The sequence below is a fragment of the Ochotona curzoniae genome, unplaced genomic scaffold (assembly GCF_017591425.1).
Source record: "Ochotona curzoniae isolate NIBS_2020 unplaced genomic scaffold, NIBS_Ocur_1.0 contig_2688, whole genome shotgun sequence".
In the NCBI taxonomy this organism is placed as follows: domain Eukaryota; kingdom Metazoa; phylum Chordata; class Mammalia; order Lagomorpha; family Ochotonidae; genus Ochotona; species Ochotona curzoniae.
In genome coordinates, this window is record NW_024465553.1 from 20,965,444 (window position 1) to 20,987,928 (window position 22,485).

Sequence of the window (22,485 nt, forward strand, 5' to 3'; positions counted from 1 at the left end):
TGTGCACCCACGTGGGAAACCTGGAGGAAGTTCCTGGCTCCTGGCTTCAGAATGCAGCAGCACCTGCCATTGTAGTCATTTGGGGAGTGAATCATCAGACTGAAGATCTTCCTCTCTGTCTCTCCTCCTCTCTGTATATCTGACTTTGCAGTAAAAATAACTAAATCTTTTTTTAAAAAAAATGCTTTAAAACAGTGTGTGGTACTTTGCCAGCTACAGGTACAAATGTTTTATGTTTACCTCATCTATTGATTGATAAGAGGTCATGGCCAGTGACTGACCTACATCATCTAAGTTTACAGAAACACACTTTCCGACATCTGTACAATGACAGACTGCCTCAGGCATTTCTCAGCTTGCAGCCTCATTAAGCAATACATAACTATGCGTATACGTTTATTTATAAATTACACATGTGTATTACTGTACTAACATGCTACATTATTAAGTATTCAAGAAAGTATAATTTTAAATGAATGGTCCCATCAGCCATTCTAGACAGAATTTCAAACGCTCTTCCCTGTGTTTCCATGATTCACTTAAGGAACATTTTGCTTAGAGACTCTCCTTCCTGCAGACCAATGGGTAATCCGTTTTAGCTTTGGTACTTTAAAAGTCCAGTGGGTTTCTGGGAAGACCTATGATTCTCTCCATGACCCCACGATGGCAGCAGAGAGTAAAGAAGGATGTAGGAGCACATTCTGTGCTGGAGCAGATTGTTTGGAAAGTTATTCAGTTAACATCAGACCACACCATTGAAGCAAGCATGAACTTGCCAAAATACAACTGCCAGAGTGAAGGCCCAATGTGAACAGAGAGCAACAAGGACAGGTCGGGAAGACAGTAGGAGACAAAATCATGGATGCTGACAGTGGCCAGAATATCTAAGTAGGAAATGGTATTGCAGGGCAATGGGTTGAATTATCCACGATACAGACATCCCACATAAGCACCAGTTCAAGTCCAGGCTGCTCCACTTCTGATCCAGCTCCACACCAATGCACCTGAGAGAACAGGAGAGGGCCCAAGTGCTTGGGCACCTGCATGCCAGTGAGACCTAGAGGGAGAGGTGCAGACTCCTGGCTTCAAACTGGCTCAGACTCAGCCGCTGTGGCTATTAAGATGAGTGAACCAATAGATGGAAGATTTTTCTTTGTCTCTCCCTCTCTCTCTGTATCTCTGTCTTTCAAAAAAGTAAAGTAAAATAATCTTTAAAACAGAGAGCATATAAGTAATTATCTGGCATGATAGCCTAATAGTTAAAGCCCTCATCTTGTATGCCCTGGGATCCCATATGACCACTGGTTCGTATCCTGGCAGCTCCACTTCCCATCCAGCTCCCTGCCTGTGGCCTGGGAAAGCAGTAGAGGACGGCCCAAAGCCTTGGGACCCTGCACCCATGTGGGAAACCGAAGGAAGCTCCTGGCTCCAAATCAGTTCAGCTCCAGGAATTGTGGCCATTTGGGGAGTGAACCAGCAGATGGAAGATCTTTCTCTCTGTCTCTCCTTCTCTTTATGGATCTACCTTTCCAATTAAAAAAAAAATAGTAATTCTTTCTTTTTCTAAATAAATAAAAAATCATGACCAAGAGTGCATTTCAGGGCCCGGCGCGGTGGCGCAGTGCTTAAGGTCCTCGCCTTGCACGCCCGGGATCCCATATGGGCGCCGGTTCTAATCCCGGTAGCCCCGCTTCCCTTCCAGCTCCCTGCCTGTGGCCTGGGAAAGCAGTCGAGGACGGCCCAAAGCTTTGGGACCCTGCACCCGCGTGGGAGACCTGGAAGAGGCTCCTGGCTTCGGACCGGCATAGCATCGGCTGTTGTGCTCACTTGGGGAGTGAATCATCGGATGGAAGATCTTCCTCTCTGTCTCTCCTCTCTTTATATCCGCTTTTCCAATAAAAATAATAATAATAATAATAAAAAGAGTGCATTTCAGGCAGGCCTGAAGCTTGAGCCCACAGAATGTTCCTGCGGAAAGCACCTTTATGCCACTCCATCTTTATTGCACCTGTAGGGACATATGTAGTCAGAATCTCCAGAAAAGATCAGGCAGCAGCTTTAAGGGGCAAGAAAGGTATTGGATATTTCCACCCAATCTCCTCAGAAGAAAGTAATCCTGCCTTCTGAAACATGGTAGAACCCTCCTTTTTATTTCATTTCACTTTCCTTTTCAGATTTATTTATTTTTATTGCAAAGTCAGATATACAGAGAGGAGGAGAGACAGAGAGAAAATTTTCTGTCTGATGATTCACTCCCCAAGTGACTACAATGGCAGGTGCTGCTCCATTCTGAAGCCAGGAGCCAGGAACTTCCTCCAAGTCTCCCACGTGGGTGCAGGGTCCCAAAACCTTGGGCCACCCTCGACTGCTTTCCCAGGAAACAAGCAGGGAGCTGGATGGGAAGTGGGGATGTCAGGATTAGAACCAGGGCCCATACAGGATCCTGGCGAGTTCAAGGCAAGGACTTTAGCTGCTAGGCCATTGCGCTGGGCCCAGAACCCTCATTTTGTACTGAGTGTTTCCCCTCAGTGCTGTATCAGCAAGGCTAACTCAGGAAGATCTGGAAACCCATACATCCCCTGGGGAGCATACAGCTCTATGCTTCTTGGACTCTCCATATATCTTGGCATTCAATAAAGTTAACAATCACAATCTGTTTATGCCTGACTTTTAATCCTATCACTGGTGGGCTTGGCAGCCCTCAGGGAAGAGACTAATCTCCTGAGGATAGGAAAGACTAGGGTTAACACAGCAGAATCCAGATCTCTCTTAGGAACATGCTAAGTCTGGGATGAATGTCAGACATTCCAGGGGAGACAGCAAGCAAGCAGGTGGATAAAAAAGGCTGGCATTCTAATTTTGAGAGTTGTCAGCATGGCAATGATATTTAAAGCTATAAAAGTAGATGAGATCACAGGAAAAGAATGGAGATTAGAAGACATAAATTAGTGGCCCACGGACCCATCTGTTGACCCACAGATAAGTTGTCATATTTAAAAACTTGTGCAACAATTTTTTTAATTAGTAGAGTTCACATTTTTAAAAACCCATATTTCAAGTTCCTCTTCAAAGAACTTGGTAGTTTGGTAACACTTGGCTTAAACTATATGGCAGCTTACTCATTTATACAAGGCATGAATTCTCTGATTCACCATACTGTCTTTTCAACATTTAGGCCAACCGTCTTCTAATACAAAGAAATATTCCTCAGATCCACAACACAAGCTAAATGGAAAATCCTGGATACTTTGTGTGTTAAAAATAAAAAGAAAGAAAGAAATAGAATATATTTCTCAATGAATTAATGAACAGTATTATGTATCCAAAAATACACTCCTGCCATACTATTCATTTATATGACCTGTCTGTAATTTGCAGTTCCTGAGATGGCTACAGAAGACTCCACATCTAAGTAACTTTTTTTTTTTGATCTTTTCTAAGTCACTTTTATGTTACATATCAGTCAGAAGGGAAATCGATAAAGGAAACAGAGAAGCCCGCTGCTCCACTTCTAATCAGCCCCCCACTCATACGCCTGAGAAAGCAGCAGAAGCCCCTGCACCCACATGGAGACGCATGAAGTTCCTGGCTCTGGCTTCAGCCTGGCTCAGCCTCAGACATTGCAGCCATTTGGGATGTAAAGCAATGGATGGATAATCTCTCTCTCTCTTCCTCCCTTCTTCATCCTGTTCTCCCTTACCATCTCTCTTTGTAACTTGGATTTCAGATAAAATAAATCTTTAAAACACTCAAGAAAACATAGAAGAGCACAGCAGTGCGGCCTAACGGCAAAAGTTCTCACCTTGAACACACACTGGGATCGCATATGGGCGCCAGTTCTAATCCCGGCAGCTCCACTTCCCATCCAGCTCCCTGCTTCTGGCCTGGGAAAGCAGTCGAAGATGGCCCAAGGTCTTGGGACCCTGCACCCGTATGGGAGACTTGGAGGAAGTTCCTGGCTCCTGGCTTCAGAATGGAGCAGCACCTGCCATTGTAGTCACTTGGGGAGTGAATCATCAGACAGAAAATTTTCTCTCTGTCTCTCCTCCTCTCTGTATATCTGACTTTGTAATAAATAAATCTTTTTAAAAAAAGAAAAAAAAATAACTAATGGCAGTTACACAAAAATGAATGAAGGAGAAAGAGAAACAGTAATAGAAGAAGAGACAGAGCAAGGATGGGTGACTTTCTCATGGTTTCTGTCACAGCAATTAGGAAAATTCAGTGAGATATGGCATCCACTCATAAGCAAACATTTCAAAGGTCCAAATAAAGTGAATTTTGTATTATTTGCCACTTTACTACATAATTAAGTTATATTAGTATTTCTTAAATTTTTATTGGAAAGTCAGATATACAGAGAGGAGGAGAGACAGAGAGGAAGATCTTCCATCCACTGATTCACTCCCCAGGTGACCGCAACTTGGCCAGAGCTGAGCCATTTCGAAGGCAGGAGCCAGGAGCTCTTTTCGGATCTCCCACACGGGTACAGGGTCCCAAGGCTTTGGGCCGTCCTCAACTGCTTTCCCAGGCCACAAGCAGGGAGCTGGATGGGAAGTGGAGCTGCTGGGATTAGAACCGGTAACCATATGGAATCCTGGGGCTTGTAAGGCAAGGACTTTAGCTGCTGGGCTACTGTGCTGGGCCCAAGGTATGTTATTATTAAGCTTATCTCTGTTAACAATTATTCATTTCAGACTACCCTGTCTATACTGTTTAGTTTGAAATAATGACGGCGATTTGAAAATATAAATTTTCCTGATCTACCAAAGATTTTTAAAAACTGTTGTTACAGATAAATTTCGAAAATTATATGAAGAGATACGCATTTTTCTACACTGACATAACTGTGTGTAGGACGTTACAGCCCCCGATCCTCCCACTGGCCCAAGGTCAGAAGCAGCTTTAGCACTGGCTGATGCTGGGCACCCTCAGTGGGCGAGGGCTCAGGGCTTTTGTGACTCCTCTCCCTACACTGTCACACGGTCACACAATGTGTGACTCCTACTGATCTGTGACTACTTCCTGTGGGAAGTGAGGACAACAACAGTCTCTTCTTGTCTATGAAATAACTATGAAAATAAATGAAGTGATACCGGTGAAACAGCATCCTGCATTTCTAACGTTAGCTGTTATCTTTCTCAATCCTTACTTAGGTCCTCATTCTTATTTCAACAAACCTGTCTTCTCCACTTTCTTATGAAAATGCTACTGAAAATACGAATGGTAGCTAATGTTTCAAGAACACATATTACCTGTGCTGAAGACTTTATAGGTGTGATCTATTTGCATCCTGAGAAAAGCCATTGGCAGCTAAGTACCATTTTATCTCTACCATCAACAGCCAGGCTAAGCAGTTTGTCCGTGTTCATAAGCAATCTCATAACCCGAGGACAGCAGCCGCTGGCCAGGACCTCCCGTGAGCATGGTGAGAACAAGCCAACTCTCCTTGCACCTTATCCGCTACCTGACCTTCCAAGGCCCAAGTCAGGAAGAGATTTCTTTTTTTGCTTTCCATTTTCGACTTACCCACTCGCAGTCAATTCCAAGAACTGGAAAATCTTCCAAGTCGCTTCTAAGCAAGGGCTCGATCTGCTCCCACTCCGCCCCCTGAGACACGATCACCACCTTCCCTTGGAGGATCCTGTCCTCCCAGGAGGTTCCGGGCGGGAGGGAGTGCGGCTGGTCCTCTGTGGGAGTGGGCGGTTCCCCACTGCCCCGCACTTGCTGCTGCTGCTGCTGCGGCTGCTCCTCCTCCTGCACCTGCTGCTGCTGCTGCTGCTGGGTCACGGGGCTTGTCCTTCTCCACCGCTGCTGTATGCCTCTCCACAGGACAAATCCTCCCACAGCCACACCCAGAAGGGTGGTCACACTCAAAGCCACGAAGTTGGGCCTCGACATCCTGGGTTCTACTGTTCAGGAAAACACATCACTAGTTCCGCAATCTGCAAAACAGAAACAAACATGTTTATGATTTATATGCAGAATATAAACTTATACATAAACAGGCTTTCTCCTAAGTGTTTCAATTATAATCCCTGTGACCCTAAAGCAAAATCACTACTGCACACTAAGTGAAACAATGTTCTAATCTTTTTTTTTATTAAAGATTTATTTTTGTTATTATTTTTTTTTTATTGGAAAGGCGGATATACAGAGAGGAGAGACAGAGAGGAAGATCTTCCGTCCGATGATTCACTCCCCAAGTGAGCGCAACAGCCGATACTATGCCGATCTGAAGCCAGGAGCCTCTTCTGGGTCTCCCACGCGGGTGCAGGTTCCCAAAGCTTTGGGCCGTCCTCGACTGCCTTCCCAGGCCACAGGCAGGGAGCTGGAAGGGAAGCGGGGCTGCCGGGATTAGAACCGGCGCCCATATGGGATCCCGGGCGTGCAAGGCGAGGACCTTAAGCACTGCGCCACCGCGCCGGGCCATCAAATGCCAATTTATTAGTGAGTGAATTTTTTAGTACAGGGACCTTCTTCAAAATGTTTGTATTTTACTTATATACTTAAAATAAATTATTTTTATTGCAAAGTCACATATACAGAGAGGAGGACAGAGAGGAAGATCTGTCCGATGATTCACTCCCCAAGTGACCATAACTGCCAGAGCTGTGCCGATTTGAAGCCAGGAGCTAGGAACTTCCTCCAGGTCTCCCATGCGGGTGCAGAATCCCAAAGCTTTGGGCCGTCCTCGACTGCTTTCCCAGGCCAGAAGCAGGGAGCTAGATGGGAAGCAGGGCCGCCGGGATGAGAACTGGTGCCCATATGGGATCCTGGCACGTTCAAAGCAAGGACGTAAGTCACTAGGCTATGTTCCAGGTCTGATGTTTTTATTTCTATGGGAAGGACAGAAAGTAGAGACAGAAGAATCTTCTATCTGCTGGTTCACTCCCCCAAAACTGAGCCAATCTAAAGCCAGGAGCCTCGTCCCAGGCTCTCACACAGGTCACCAAAGCTTTGGGCCATCCTCCACTGCTTTCCCAAACATAAGCAGTGGAGCTGCACCAGAAGTGGAACAGCTGGAACACAAAGCGATGCCATATGGGGTGCCAGCACTTGAAGGTGGAAGATCAGCCAATTAAGCCATTGCAACAGCCCCCTAATCTTTTAAAACTTTAATTTCCTAACAGTTAAATGAAAGCTTTCACTTCTCATTTTAAAAGCAATTTGCTAGAGACTGATTTTACTGACTTTGCTTTTCTGGCAGGTGTGGGAGTGGGGGAGTGCAGGAAACCGGCCTGAGTAAACACATTCCTGTTGGTCCAGCAAGTCTCCCTAGTTGGCCACAGGGACTGACTCAGGAGGGTCACACAAAAGGAGAGACACAGCCGCGGTGCGCACAAGGGGATGGCATAGCGAAAGGTCTACTCAGGTAGGCGTGGGCATGTAAGTGAGTGGACACACACTGTCCCGCTGTCATTGTGCTTGGGATGCATCTTTTGTTTCCCATTCTGGAGAGAGATATGAGTGGACACAGTACTTACTACTCCACAGCTGAAACAGCACAGTCAAGGACTGAACATAACCGTTAAGTGGCTCCTGTGGCTTGATATTAATTCAGATGTTGAATGTTCACCACAGAACATGACTGGAAAGTCACGGAAGCAGGGCCTAAGGGAGGTCCTTGGGGCACTGATGTAGGCGCAGGGTTGTTACGAAAGCCTGAATTTGGTACCAGCCTCTCTCCCCCTCACTCGTCACATGGTCATGCCTTTGCAAGTTCTACCACCCCCACCAGCTGCCACACCAATGGGGGCCCCCTAATCATGGGCTTAATCCTCCAAAACTGAGCTGGATATATTTGAAAAGCAGGACTACACAGAGAAGAGACACAGATCTTTTATCCACTGATTCACTCCCCAAATAGCTGCAATGGTGCAATGGCCAGAGCTGGATCTTTTCAAAGCAGAGCCACAGCTTCCTCTGGGTCTCCCATGTGGGTATAGGCATCCCAAAACTTGAGCCATCCTCTGCTGCTTTTCCAGGCAATAAACAGGGAGCTGGATTGGAAGTGGAGCAGCCAGGACTCAAACCAGCAACCATATGGGATGTTAGTGCTGCAGGCAGAGGCTTAGCCAACTATGCCATCATGCTGGCTCCAATAAATACTGTTCTTTTATGAAGTTAGTTGTTTCGGGACTTTAGGTGTAGTACCAAAAAGGTGACTAGCATAGCGGTCCTCAGTGTCATCCAGGGAGGAAACTCCAGGCAGCACCACCGAGCACAGCTGATGGCCTCACGCAGGAAGAAGGCCTGCTATGGGCAGATACTTGGTTCATTCAACGGAAGTCAGGGATCTGCACTGTTCATGAAATGTCACCACCTTTAAGTGTTAACAATAAACTCTCAGTTTTTAAAAATATTGTGCCAACCAAACAAAAACACTCTGGGTGCTGGGCTACCCATCTGTGGGGCTCTGGCCTCAGATGCAAACCGCCCAGAGCTGCAACAATCTGCTGCACCCCACCCACGCTTTCCCTGCGGAGGATGTCCCGACGAGTGTGTGCCATTTTTAAAGAATCACTTCAAATGTGAAGCAACTCTGAAATTATAATCATGCCCATATGCACAGAGATATTTGGCTACTGTAGGAAAGCTGGAACGGTAATGATTATTAACTGTAACAAAAAGTAATAATAGAGATGGTGATTTTAGAAATAAATTTCACTTTGCTCCAGTTGGTTCAAAAACTGTGCCTCATGCCTCGTAGGTGCTTTCCCCAGTGCTTCTGCTGAAGAGGAAATTGAGGCTTACTGAGACTGAATAATGTAGACAGAGAAACCTCTATCATCATATGCTGAGAAGACAGAAAATCCTTGCCACTTTAAGCAAATTCTGGAAAAAATCATAGAAAAGATTTGTTAACAAGAAACAAATAAAATAAGGGAAAAAGGCTTGTTAAGAAGCAGGGTGGGTCTTTTGGTATAGTATAGTTATACTCAGAGCTGCTCATGTCCCCTAACCAGGTGCTGGTTCAAGTCCCATTACCTCTACTTCCAAACAAGCTTCCTGTTGATGGCCGGAAGTAGCAGATGATGTTCAGATTTCTGAGTTCCAGCCGCTCATGGGGAAACCGGAGCGAGTTTCTGGCTTGCAGCTTCGTACTGACCCAGCCCTGGCTACCTGTGAGCATTCCGGGAACCTGCTTTTCCTTCTCCCTCTGCCCCCGTCTCTCTGTTCTCTCTGTCTCGCTCACTGTCATTCTGCCATTCAAACAAAGATTCAAAAATGAATAAACAGATTTAAAAAAAAAGAAGGAAATGGTCAGGAGCCAGGAACAGAAGAAGGAACACACAATGGATGGGGGCAAAGTTGGGCAGAAACCAGGCTCCCAGCAGCCCCAGCACAGGGCTACACCAGCGCTGGGTCAGAAGGGTAGGCTGGCAGGCTACCACCATGGCCCAGTTTGTCCGTAACCTCTCGGAGAAGGTCCCGGTGCCAGTGAGCGCTGTGTGACTTCCTCGAAGCCTTGAATGGCCACATTTTAGCACTATGCCAAGGCTGAGCTGGTTCCTCCAACCCGTGCTGAGATCCCTACAGCGATTCAAAGCCTGAAAGAAAAATAGTCCACAGTGCTCAGAATGGTAGCTTCAAACAGCTCAGTTAGGAAGCTACGCTGAATGGCTTGGTGGCCACTAAGGTGTGGATGTGGTTTTATATCAGTGAGATCATAGCAAGCATGGCATCCTTGGCTATAATGTTTAAAGACCAGTCTTCAACATCTGACTTATTATTTGAATGGTTTTGGACCATGCATATTGAAACTGTTATCTGAATAAAATACATTTTTAAAAAATGTAGACTGCCAGCACAGGCCACAGCTGGGACCTAGGAGAGTACTGCCTTGCCCATCCACAAGGACCTGGAAGTGCCCAACCACCAAGGCCAAGGCCAATGCCTAGGGCATGGACAGAGAGAGCACATACTCCCAAGCCAGTGCTATGGACAGGCACAGGGCCTAAGTTCATAACATCCTCACCAAGGAGCCCCAGGGCCAAGACACTGAATTTGAATCCATTCAGACTTGATAAATTCTGCAGGAAGCAAGCAGAGTCATAAAAATGCTTGAAGTGTGCCCCGTATGCGCCGGCGCCGGATCTTCTCAACCACAAAAGAACTATGGAAAGACGGGCCTTCGTCTCCAAAGGCTCACAAACGAATCCAAACAAAGAGCGGGCATTTGTCCCAGCTGTTAAGCCCCCAGTCAGGGCGGCCACATCCTACACTGGAATGTCTGGATTCAAGCCCCAGAGCCACCACCGATTCAAGCCTCCCACTCATACTCATTATGGGGGGCAGCAGGTGATGGCTCAAGTCGTTGGGTCCTTGTCCCACATGGGAGACCTGAACCAGGCTGCCAGCCGCAGACTCAGCTGAGCCTTGTCCAGCAGGTGCAGGCATGTGGGGAATGAACCAGCAGACGGGAGATCTCTCTCCCTCTCTCTCTCTCTTCTTTCTCTCTTCTCTCTTTATCCCTTTCAGAAAAAATAAAAGTTTTTTTTTTTTTTTAAAGGTCTACTTGTACTTAAAAATCAGAGTTACAGCAAGAAGGGAGTGAGTGAGAGGGAAAAAGAAATAGAGAAATCTCCCACCCACTGATTCACTCCCCAAATGGGCTGGTCCTAACCTGGGACCAGGAGTTTCTTCCAGGCCTTCCAGGTGGGGTGCAGCGGCCCAAGGCCCTGCGCTATCCTGCACTGCTTTGCCAGATCATTAGCAAATGAAATAGCCAGGACTTGAATGGGTGGTGGTATGGCCTGTTACGCCATCATGCTGGCCACAGAACAATTTTATTTTTAATTTTAAAAATAGTATCTTTTACCATTTTTTTTGAAATGTCACAATGTACTGAACACTGAAAAAATTTAATTTGGGACTTACTTATCAGGCAAGTCAAACAGATCAGACACACACAGGGAGAATTCGTAAACTGGAGATCAATCCCGGAAGTATCCAAAATGCAACACAGAGAGGTGAAGAGGTGGAAGGGGCCAACATTAAGAGAACACACTGAGAAATCCATTTTCCACACATAAAGACCTGGAAACGTCAGATTGGGTCCAGCTCCGAGTCTCACATAGGGAAAAGGAAATCCTTCCACAAAACGATTGGCATAAGTATGTTCATAGTAGTTATATTCATAATAGCCAAAAATTGAAACAGACCACATAGTACATGTATACAAAGGAATGCTACTGTGCAAGAAAAAGGAGTGAAGTGAGTCCTGCAACATGGATGCATCCTCAACCGCTCGAAACCAATTCAGAAGCCAGATATGAGAGAGATACCACATGCTCCAATTTTGGGAAACTTTTGGACGTTAAACGTTTCTCTGTGGTGGAAAAACTCGTGAATGGTAGTTGCTATAAAGACAGGGTGACAGGAAAAGAAACTTAAACTGAATTGTGAATGAATTCTGAATGACAAAAAGGACTCATTCATGCCAAATGCTAGCAAAGAACATTCCAAACCAGAGGGAACTTCCTGGGATGGTGGTTAAGTGCCACATCTTGATAGAGCCCTGGGTTACAAAGCTGTACATATGTATGAAAACTCAGGGAGATGCTCGACTTTTCTCCTGCTGACCTGACAAACTGTTGGTCTAGCCACTGTCCTTCCTGCTGGAGTGCAAGTCCCCTGCGTGGGCTGCTTCTCCATCGCATCACAGAGCACATCACCTCCACTAGGCATTTATTAAATGCATGAAATTTAGTTCAACCTGCATGTGCTAACATCGTGATGATAAATGACTCTAATTCAATCATCAGATTAAAACATTCTGTTATTCACATTAAAAAAATTATTTTCTTTATTGAAACTTAATGCTATAAAGAAGAAATGTGATTCAATTCTGTACTGGGAATGAGAAAAACCAAACCTTGCTGAAGGCCCGCTCTGGGATCCAAATTTCTCAGTGGCCCACTGACTGCCCTAACTGGAACCACCTGACATTCAATTTTTTTGCATAAATGGCCAACATCCATCCATTAGCAGTGGTTACCAAGGGTGGCGGGACTATGAACAACTTATTATTCAAGCACCAAACAAGTATGTATACCTTCATCATTAGCAAAACACAAATGCTGTTTTTTTAACACAGTGCTCTTTTTTTAAAATTTATTTATTTTTGTTGGAAAGGCAGATTTACAAAGAAAAGGAGAAACAGAAAGAAAGATCGTCTGCCCCCTGATTCACTCTCCAAGTGGCTGCAAAGGCTGTAGCTTAGCCAATCCGAAGCCAGGAGCCAGGAGCTTCTTCCAGGTCTCCCATATGGATTTGGACCATCCTCTACTGCTTTCCTAGGCCATAAGTAGGGAATTAGAGGGGAAGTAAAGTGGCCAGGACACAAACTGGCACCTCTACACGACTCCTTCCCTTGAAGGGGGAAGATTAATCAACTGAGCTATGGCGCCAGTCCCTAACACAGTACTCTATTTTTTAATACATATTATACAGAGAGGAGGAGAGAGACAAAGAGAAAAACCTATCTGCTGATTCACTCCCCAAGTGGCCACAACAGCTGAAGCTGCGCCGATCCAAAGCCAGGAGCCTAGAGCCTCTTCTGGGTCTCCCAAGTGGGTGCAAGGTCCCAAGCTTTGGGACGTCCTCAATTTCTTTCCCAGGCTACAAGCAGGGAGGGAGCTGGATGGGAAACAGGGCCGCCAGGATTAGACATAGAACCCATATGGGATCACAGCATACAAGGCGAGAACTTTAGCTGCTAGGCTACTGCACAGGGACCCACACTGCGCTTTAGAGATAGGACAAATAAATATCACACTTGACAAAATAATTGCATCTAATCTAATTAAGTGATTAGGTCAAAAGTGTTCAGAGATGCCTGGCACCATAGCTTAGTGGCTAAAGTCCTTTCCATGCATGCACTGGGACCCCATACGGGTACCAGTCCATGTCCTGGCCACCCTGCTTCGCATCCAGCTCCCTGCTTGTGGCCTGGGAAAGCAGTCGAGGACAGCCCAAGCTTTGGGACCCTGTGCCCACGTGGGAGACCCAGAAGAGGCTCCTGACTTCGGATTGGCTCAGCTCCAGCCGTTGCGGCTGCCTGGGGAGTGAATCATCAGATGGAAGATCTTCCTCTCTGTCTCTCCTCTCTGTATATCCGCCAATAAAAATAAAAATAAATTTTTTAAAAAAGATAAATATTTTTAAAATAAATATATCAAATTATGAAGATGTCCTATGAAAAGGTAAAAAATCATCTTATTGACAATGCACATACTGATTTTAAGGTGACTTTTTGTTTTGCTGTAGTAATATATGCATAACACAGCATTTACCATTTTAGCCATTTTTAAGTGTGCAGTTCAGTTACCCTGGGCACACTGACAAGGGTCCCCAGTGGTCACCACCCCATGTCCAAAACCCCTCCATCACCTCACAGAAGCTTCATAACTCAGCTGTAACCTGCTCCCCTCCTTCCAGGTAACTCTAGGAACCTCTGTGAAATCCATACTTACTTCTTTATCTATGTTAAAATGATGTTTGAATATACTACACTACATAAAGTTGCATTCAATTCGTATCTTTCTATACTTAAATTGATTCATTTTACTTGGAAAGTCAGAGTTACAAAAAGAGGAGAAAGAGAGAACTCTTTTGTCTGGGCCCAGCAGTGTGGCCTAGTGGCTAAAGTCCTCGCCTTGAATGCGCCAGGATCCCATATGGGCACCGGTTCTAATCCCGGCAGCCCCACTTCCCATCCAGCTCCCTGCTTGTGGCCTGGGAAAGCAGTCGAAATAGCCGAATGCTTTGAGACTGCTGGGGTCCGTGTGGTGGCTGTGGAAGACAGGAAGGTGTGTAGACTATTGTTCCATTGCAGGCAGAGCCACAAGGAGTTTCCCGCTGTATGGCAGGGCCCTGCGGATGTCTCTACAACCACCCAATGCAGCTCCACCTCCTTCTGCATGGACACCGGACAACCCCACTGAGAATTCTATAATCTATTTAGGCATTGTCTGCCTCTGCAGAGTTAATGTTTACTACCAATGTGAGCTTGGAAGTTGATGTTGCTGATACCATTTTAACCAAAGGGCCTTTTATTATTGCTGCCCCCACTGACCACATGCTGATCAAGGGTGCTAAATCCCCAGGTGCAGTGGGAATCTATTCTTTCCCTCTTTCCTTGATCTTTAGGTCCTTCCTTCTGTGATGCATTTTCTCCCTTAACTGATTCAAGATTAAGTTGTAGAATGAGGACTGTAGCAGGAACGTGTTACTGATTGAGATGCACCATCTACTGAGAACTTCCTGACCACAGGGTCGGGATGGATAACATCCTGCTTTAAGGTGAACAAAGGGCAGAATTAGCCTTAGAAACAACCACTTGACCATGACATAGTAAGTCTGAGTCAGAGTTTGGCTGCTTCTGTATAAATAAAGCAGACAGCTTTCCCGCACTGTCCATCATGATCATGAAATCACGGTGGTCCACTTATTTCCTCTTCACGCCTCATCCACACACCCTTCTCGAGTTCCGAACTCAGCTGGACGCTGGACTCCGGCTCCTGGCTCCTGGCTCCTGCTTTGGGCTGCCTCAGTTCCAGCTGTTCCATTGATTCACTCCCCAAGTGGCCACAATAGTTGGAGTTGAGACAATCCGAAGCCAGGAGCCCAGAGCCTCTTCTGGGTCTTACATACGGGTGCAGGGTCCCAAGGCTTTGGGCCGTCCTCCACTGCTTTCCCAGGCCACAAGCGGGGAGCTGGATGGAAGTGGAGCTGCCAGGATTAGAACTGGCGCCCGTATGGGATCCCTGCATGTTCAAGGCGAGGACTTTAGCTGCTAGGCCACGCTGCTGGGCCTGACCCCGATTTTTTTTAAAGCAATAAAGCATATGACTTTCAATAAAATTATTTCAGAAGACACTAACCGTAATACATAGCAAAGCACAACATTTCAGGCCCAGAGCAGTAGCCTAATGGTTAAAGTCCTCGATTGTATGGGCCAGAATTCCATGTGGGTACAGCTCATGGCTGCTCTACTTTCCTTCCAGCAACCTGTGTGCGGCCTGGGAAAGCAGAGGAAGATGGCCCAAGGCCTTGGGACACATTGCCTGCATGGGAGAGCCCAGATAGAAGCTCCTGGCTCCTGGCTTCAGATTGGTTCAGCTCCAGCCACTGCAGCCACTTGGCAAGCCAACCAGCAAACACAAGACCTTTCTATCTCTCCTACTCTCTGTAAATCTGATCATCCAATAGAAATAAATAATCCTAAAAAGAAAAAGGCAACAATTCTTTTTTTTCCCCCCCATGTTTATTTATTTTATTTGAAATGCCTGCGACAGACAGGGCTAGGGCAGATTAAAGCCAGAAGCCAAAACTCAATCAAGTTCCTATGTGGGTGGCAGGGAGCCAATCACTTGAGTCACCACCCACTGCCTCCCAGGGAGCTGGAGGCAGCAACACAACAGGATTCAAACCCTGCTATTCTGGGGGCCCAATGTGGTAGCCTAGTGACTAAATCCTCACTTTGCATGGGCCAGGATCCCTTATGGGTACCTGTTTGTGTCCCAGCAGCCCCGCTTCCCATCCAGCTCCCTGCTGGCTGGCTTCCCATCCAGCTCCCTGCTGGCGGTCTAGGAAAGCATTCGAGGACGGCCCAAGACCTTGGACCCTGCACCTATGTGGGAGACCTAGAGGAAGCTCCTAGCTCCTGGCTTCAGATCAGCTCAGTTCCGAATGTTGCAGTCGCTTGACAAGTGAATCGTCAGATGTAAGATCTTCCTCTGTCTCCCCTCCTCTCTGTATATCTGCCTTTCTAATAAAAATATATAAATCCTAAAAAATTTTTTTTTTCTTAGCATCACTAGGGCACTATAAATTAACACCAAGGATAAACCATTTTCAAGACAACAGAACAAAAAAAAGACTGACGTCATAAATTGGGAAGCATGGACATGTTTAGGCACTGCCACGCAGAGGCCAGCAGAAGGCTCTTTTCTGCTGTGTCGCGCTTAACAGTGAAACACTGGAGACCATCTCTGGCTTCTCACACACTGTGCAGTGATGACACGGTACGGGGCCCGTCCCAGGAGTCACAAGTCATAAAAATGCAGATTTTGTACCAAAAAAAAAAAGAAAGTCCAAATTTTGTATGAATGTTTTGAAGTGTCCTCAGAGTATGTACTCTACCTACTGAAAGAATTGCAAGACCCATTTTTATGCATAAAATATCAAGCTGCAGAATAGTACAGTATTCCATGTTTGCAAAAAACACGTATTTGTAAAAGCTTAACATAAAACCTTAGCAACACGTATCCTACCTGTGCACAGCTCTGTCCACGAAACAGGAATGGAGAAATACACTCCACATTAATAACAGTGCTTGCTTTGGGGAAACAGAATTAGTAAAGATGATAGAGACGGAAGAAAATACCGATCAAAAAGAATCTTGTTTCAAAATTTCATATGAATTTTTTTGAACAAGACTGAACAGACCATGTCTAAAACAAACACAAAAAGTGAATGTGTATCTGACAGAAGCTCCAGTGGGCCGCAGGCAGCCACTCTTCCCCTAACTGCATCTCCTGCCTCCCGCACGTCCTAATTTGGGTTATCAACAAAATCTTTCGGTGAGCAAATGGAAGATCTTTCTCTCCATCTCTCCTTCCCTCTGTTAAAAAAGTCTGACTTTCCAATAAAACATAGTAATAATAATCTTCAAAAAAATCTTTCGGTGCAATTTTTTCTCTCCTTGCAATACAACTAAGAAAGTACAACCAATTCTAATTTGGCGTTGTCAAGGAGTGGGCAGATAAGGGAGTTTTTGGCTTTATTTTTTGTTGTTCTTGCTGCGTGTGTGTGTGTGTGTGTGTGTGTTAGTTCAACGAGGTATAAAAGCCGTGTGGTTGTATTTTAATGAACAGGTGCCCGGGTTGTAATAAGAAATTGAAGTCGTTATTTTGACCTATCTCGGGGATGTGAAAAGAGGCAAGCCGTGGCTCCCGTCAGGGCCCAGAATAGCAGCAGGTGTGGGCTGCGCGGGAGAGGCGGCCTCGGGGCGGCGCGGCCCCACGCGCGCCGGGGACCGAGCGCCGGCTGCCGGGCCGAGGAGTCGCCCGGTGCCGCGGGCGGGGCCTCCAACCCATCCCGACGGGTCAGGACACCCCGAGAGTCCACGGGCTGCTGCCAAACGCCCGGGGACGGACGTGGGTGCCCGGGATCGCGCACCTGGGCACTCAGCCACCCCTTCCCGGGTGAAGCTGCCGAGGAGAGGGGAGAAGGGGAGAGGGACGGGACCCCCCGGCTCCGAGTTCAGGGGGCTCTCTCTCCTCAGACAGGAGCCCCCGCACGCCCTAGCATCCTTCCCTCCACGACCCCTCGCGATCCGCGCCCTCCTCCCCGCGCACAATCCGCAGGGCCGGAGAGCCAGCCCCCGCGCGGCGCTTACCTGCGGCCTCGCTCCCGGCGCCAACACCTGCGGTACCTCACGCTTCAAGAGCTGGAACCTCCGTGACTGCCTGCGCGCACCCACCCGGATCCGCTTGGTCCGCAACCACTTCCGGCCCCGTGGCCGGACCGACGGATGTCGCCCGAGGGACGCGTGAGAACGGGGGGAGCCATCTTGTACGGAAGCTGCTGGAGCAATAGTTGTCATTCCAGTTTATCGTCTGTGGAACAATGGATGTGTTTAGCTTGGGCAGGCTTCTTAAGAGTGCTGCTTTTTTTCTGAGGTGATATTTTGTATTTTATGTTTTGGTTTGGAAATAGCAGCCTCTAGAACACGAGAGAAATGCAGTGTGAGACATCTGATTTTCATGATCCTGGTGGTGTTTTTGCCCTACGTTCATTTTCATGACTGTTAAATGGCCGTAAGTAGGGGAGAGACACTATCTAAGCAATGTAAGACTCATTAGCTGTGCGTGTTAGCCCCTAGTCGGTGTGATAAATTAAGCCCTCTTTGTAACAATAACCACAATACTTTCCTTTTTATATTAAGAACTTCATTCAGTGGGCCTTTATGAACAACTATTATATGTGAGGCGACTGGTGTATGCCGTATAGTGTTCCTTTGTTGTGCAGTGTGTGAAACAGAAGAAATGACATCTGCATAAATAACCAATATAAAACATACCAGCTGACACTGGATGCTCGCAAAGTGGTAGGAACTTTGCAAAGCACTTTAGCTCATTAGTAAACAAGAACCTGATTGCGCCTCTCATCAATTACACTAACTCCATTTCAGAGGAAAGAGGTCTAAGTACCCTTAGGGGGAAATTTTCAGAAAATACATAGAATTAACCCCTTGCATTTGGGGGTTACACCTCCTTGAAAAACCAGCAAACAATAAAGAGGAAATGCAATTTAAAACCACGAGCAGATATGAGCCTAAATAAGAGACCATAATAAGTTGTGACCCCGCTTTATGAAAAAGTATTTATTGCAAAGGGTCTAATGCTGTGACGTGGAATGGGGATATTAGACCCAAATGTGTAAACCTTCAATGCCGCAGGAAGCTGAAAGGCCCAGAGGTCACAGTGGGCCTTCTGTATATAAATTTCCTCCCTTTAGTATATATATATATATTTTTTTTTATCAATAATGTCCTTCCTCATTAACAAAATTATTTTTATTCATTTGAAAGGAAAAAAGATCTCCCACATGCTGATTCATTCGCCAACTATCTAACAGTCAGGGTGGACTGGGCCAATGCCAGGAGTCTAGAACTCCTCATCTCCCACATGGCTGGCAGGTGTTCAAGTACTTAAATCATCATCTGTTGCCTCCCGGGGTAGACATGAGCAGGAAGCTGGATCAGAAGCGGAGTGGAGACTTGAACCCATGTCCTCTGATAGGGAATGTGGATGTCCGAAGTGGCTGCCAAATGCCCACCCCAACCCCACTTCCTGTTTCATAGTTAGGATTACTGGTGAGGTTTGGCTTTATAATTTGTCTTCAGGTTTCAGTATATTCAAGAAAAGACCTTGACTGGATGTGGGAAATAATTTGATCCTGTAGTTGGAATGCAATGGGACCCGGTGTGGTGCTTGTGGCTAAAGTCCTCGCCTTGAACGCGCCCGGGATCCCATATGGGCGCCAGTTCTAATACCAGAAGCTCTACTTCCCATCTAGCTCCCTGCTTGTGGCCTGGGAAAGCAGTTGACGATGACCCAAAGCCTTGGGACCCTGCACATGTGTGGGAGACCCAGAAGAGGCTCTGAGCTCCTGGCTTCCGATTGGCTCAGCTCTGGTCGTTGTGGCCGCTTGGAAAGTAAACACTTGGATAGAAGATCTTCCTTTCTGTCTCTCCTCCTCTCTGTGTATCTGACTTTACAATAAAAATAAATAAATCTAAAAAAAAAAGTTGGAATGCAATGACAAGCATGGTCAAGTCCCCCCTCTGCCTCTGTGCTTGGGTCCCTGCTGCCCATATGCCCCAGAACATTCGCCTTGTTGTGTCCTCGGCTTGGAATGCTCCTCCCCAGACACCCACAGGACGCCTCCTTCACCTTTGCAGCTCTTCACTCACATGTGAATGACACATTCCTCGGCGTCCCCAGTCAGTGCCGTGGTACTGATCAGCATCTAACATGTAGCTGACTTCTTCACCTGAATTTCTTTCTATGCCTCCCATTCCTTTAGAATAGAAGTTTCTTTTTCTTTTTTTTTTTTAAGATTTATTTTATTTTTATTGGAAAGTCAGATATACAGAGAGGAGGAGAGACAGAGAGGAAGATCTTCTGTCCAATGATTCACTCCCCAAGTGAGCGCAACAGCCGACGTTATGCCAATCCGAAGCCAGGAGCCTCTTCCGGGTCTCCCACGTGGGTGCAGGGTCCCAAGGTTTTTGGGTGTCCTCGACTGCTTTCCCGGGCCACAGGCAGGGAGCTGGAAGGGAAGTGGAGCTGCCAGGATTAGAACCGGCGCCCATATGGGATCCCAGGCGTGCAAGGCGAGTACCTTAACCACCGTGCCACCGCGCCAGGCCCAGAATAGAAGTTTCTTGAGGGCAAGGAATATTCCCTGTTTTGTTCACTGCTCTATCTTCAATGCATGCAGCAGTGTGGACGTGCCACAACTCTTTGTTGAGCGTAGCTGTTTAGCCTACTGGTTAAAATGGGCACACTTAACAATTTAGAAGGAAAGGGGCCTGGCGCAATAGCATAGTGGTTAAAGTCCTCGCCTTGCACACCCGGGATCCCATATGGTCGCTGGTTCTAATCCCAGCAGCCCCACTTCCCATCCAGCTTCCTGCTGTGGCCTGGGAAAGCAGTCCAGGATGGCCCAAGGCAGTGGGACCCTGAACCTACATGGGAGAACCAGAAGAGCTCCTGGCTCCTCGTTTCAGATCCTCGTTTCAGCATCACAGTGACTGGTTACAGTCCAGCTGCTTCCCTTCCAGTCTAGGAGTTCTAGGTTCCTGGCTTTGCCCTGGCTCAGCTTTCACCATTAAAGCCATGTGGATAGTAAACCGAAGCATGCTAGATCTTCCTCTCTGTAACTCTGCCTTTCAAATGAATATATGGACATGGACATGAAAACAAATTATGAATAGAACACGACCCCTGGGAAGGTAAAATGAGATAATTCAAAACACACGCAGAGGGGCCAGTGCCATGGCATAGTTGGCTGAGCTTCTACCTGCAGTGCTGTCATGCCATATCTGTGCATGGCACCAGCTGCTCCACTTCCCATCCACTCCCTGCATATGACCAGGGAAAGCAGCAGAGACTGGATTAAATCCGTGGGCCCCTGTAACATGTAGGAGACCTGGAAGAAGCTCCTGGTTTCAGATCTCAGCTCTAGCTATTGTGGATTTTCGTCTCTCCTGTCTATAAATCTGCCTTTCAAAAATTTTAATGGAGGAGATTAGGGCCCAGCGCCATAACATAGTGCCTAAAATCCTTACCTTGCATGCACCAGAATCCCATATGGGATCTAATCCTGGTGGCCCTGGTTCCCAGGCAGCTCCCTGCCTATGGCCTGGGAAAGCAGTGGAGGATGGCTCAGAGCCTTGGGACCCTGCACCTGTGTGGGAGACCCGGAAGAGGCTCCAGGTTCCTCTCTTCAGATTGACTCAGCTCTGGCCATTGTGACCACTTTAGGAATGAATCAGCGAATGGAAGATCTTCCTCTCTGTCTCTTCTCTACTCTCTGTATATCTGACTGTGCAATCAAGATAAATCTTAAAAGTGAAGGTGATTCTTGGATGATTCTTTTTTCTTGATACAATGATGTTTGAATGACAGTCCTGTGGAGAAGTTCAGCTGATGGCCTCTGAGGTCGTTGTGTCGTGGATAGGAGATCTAGGCTAAGGACACATGTTTAAGGAGTATGCTTAGTTGTTGGGGTCATACCCACAAAATTCTTGTACCTCACTCAGGTCCTTGAGGTGTTGTAGCTCCATTTCACCATGTTATGCCGCTCTGTACATGTGGAAATTGAACCGCAGTGATGATGTAATTGCACAGCTGATGAAGGATGGAGCCATCTTACCCAGGCCTCTCCAGTCGGCTGACTCTGCCTAAGCCTCATGTTCCTCTGCAATGGAGGGGGAGTGATACCCAGTCCCTTACACCACAGGCCCACGATGGCCTGAAATGGATGCATCCGGCCTATGCGGATGGTCCACTGGGGCACTGGAAGATGAGCTTGGCTTTCTATTTGCATTTCAAATCTAAAAAAAGAGAGAAAAGGAGATTCAACTTTGCTAATATTTAATAACAGATAGACACTGGTATGCTTATTTGGTCTGGATGCCAGCTAACTTTTTTTTTTTACTTACTTTCTTATTTATTTGAAAAGCAGAGAGAGAGCGAGAGAGATAGAGAGATCTTCCATCTACTGGTTCACTCCCTATATGCCTGTAGTAGCCAGGGTTGGGCCAGGCAGAAGCCTGGAGCTAGGAACTCCCTCTAGGTCTTTCCCATGGGTAGCAAGGAGCCAAGTGCTTGGGCTGTCATTCACTGCTTCCTCGATGCATAAGCAGGGCTATGGATCTGCAGCAGAGCAGGTGGGATTCCAGTTTGGCACTCAGATATGGGATGCACGGATCCCATGTAATAGCATAACCCACTGTGCTAAGATGCCAGCCCCCATTCTGATGCCTTGAAAAAATGTTTATTTATTCATTTGAAAGACTGTTACAAAGAGAAAGAGGGAGAAGAGAGCTGGGCAGATGTTTTTATCTGCTGGCTCACTCGCCAGTGGGTGGCAATGGCTGGGGCTTGGCTTGATCCAAGCTGGGAGGCAGGGATTTCTTCCAGGTTGCCCATGTGGGTGCAAAGGCCCAAGCATCTGAGCTATTTTCTACTGTTTTCCCAGGCTACTGTTTTCTGAACTGAATCAGAAATGGAGCAGCCAGGACTTGAACTGGCTGGTGCCCATATGGGATGCTGGCACCCCAGGCAGCAGTTTCAGCTGCTGTGCCATAGCCCCCCGTTGTGAGATCTGTGCAGAGACGTCATATTTCTACAGAGTAGACGGAACGATAATGGCACTCCTCCAGGGGGTGATATCAATGTG

The 22,485-nt window shown here is 46.8% G+C and overlaps 1 protein-coding gene and 1 pseudogene across 1 annotated transcript in view; one reads left to right on the plus strand and one right to left on the minus strand.

Annotated features, from left to right (window-relative positions):
- Positions 1–17,510, minus strand: part of EXD2 (exonuclease 3'-5' domain containing 2) — a 34,445-nt gene extending 16,935 nt beyond the window's left edge. The window contains exons 1-2 of the mRNA XM_040975393.1: positions 17,411–17,510; positions 5,530–5,945 (exon numbers count right to left, since the gene is read on the minus strand). Coding sequence (XP_040831327.1) covers positions 5,530–5,901 — 372 coding nt within the window. The 5' untranslated portion in view covers positions 5,902–5,945; positions 17,411–17,510. The remainder of the gene's footprint in view (positions 1–5,529; positions 5,946–17,410) is intronic.
- On the plus strand, positions 9,400–9,708 carry LOC121153012 (annotated as a pseudogene).
- Positions 17,511–22,485: the final 4,975 nt, after the last annotated feature.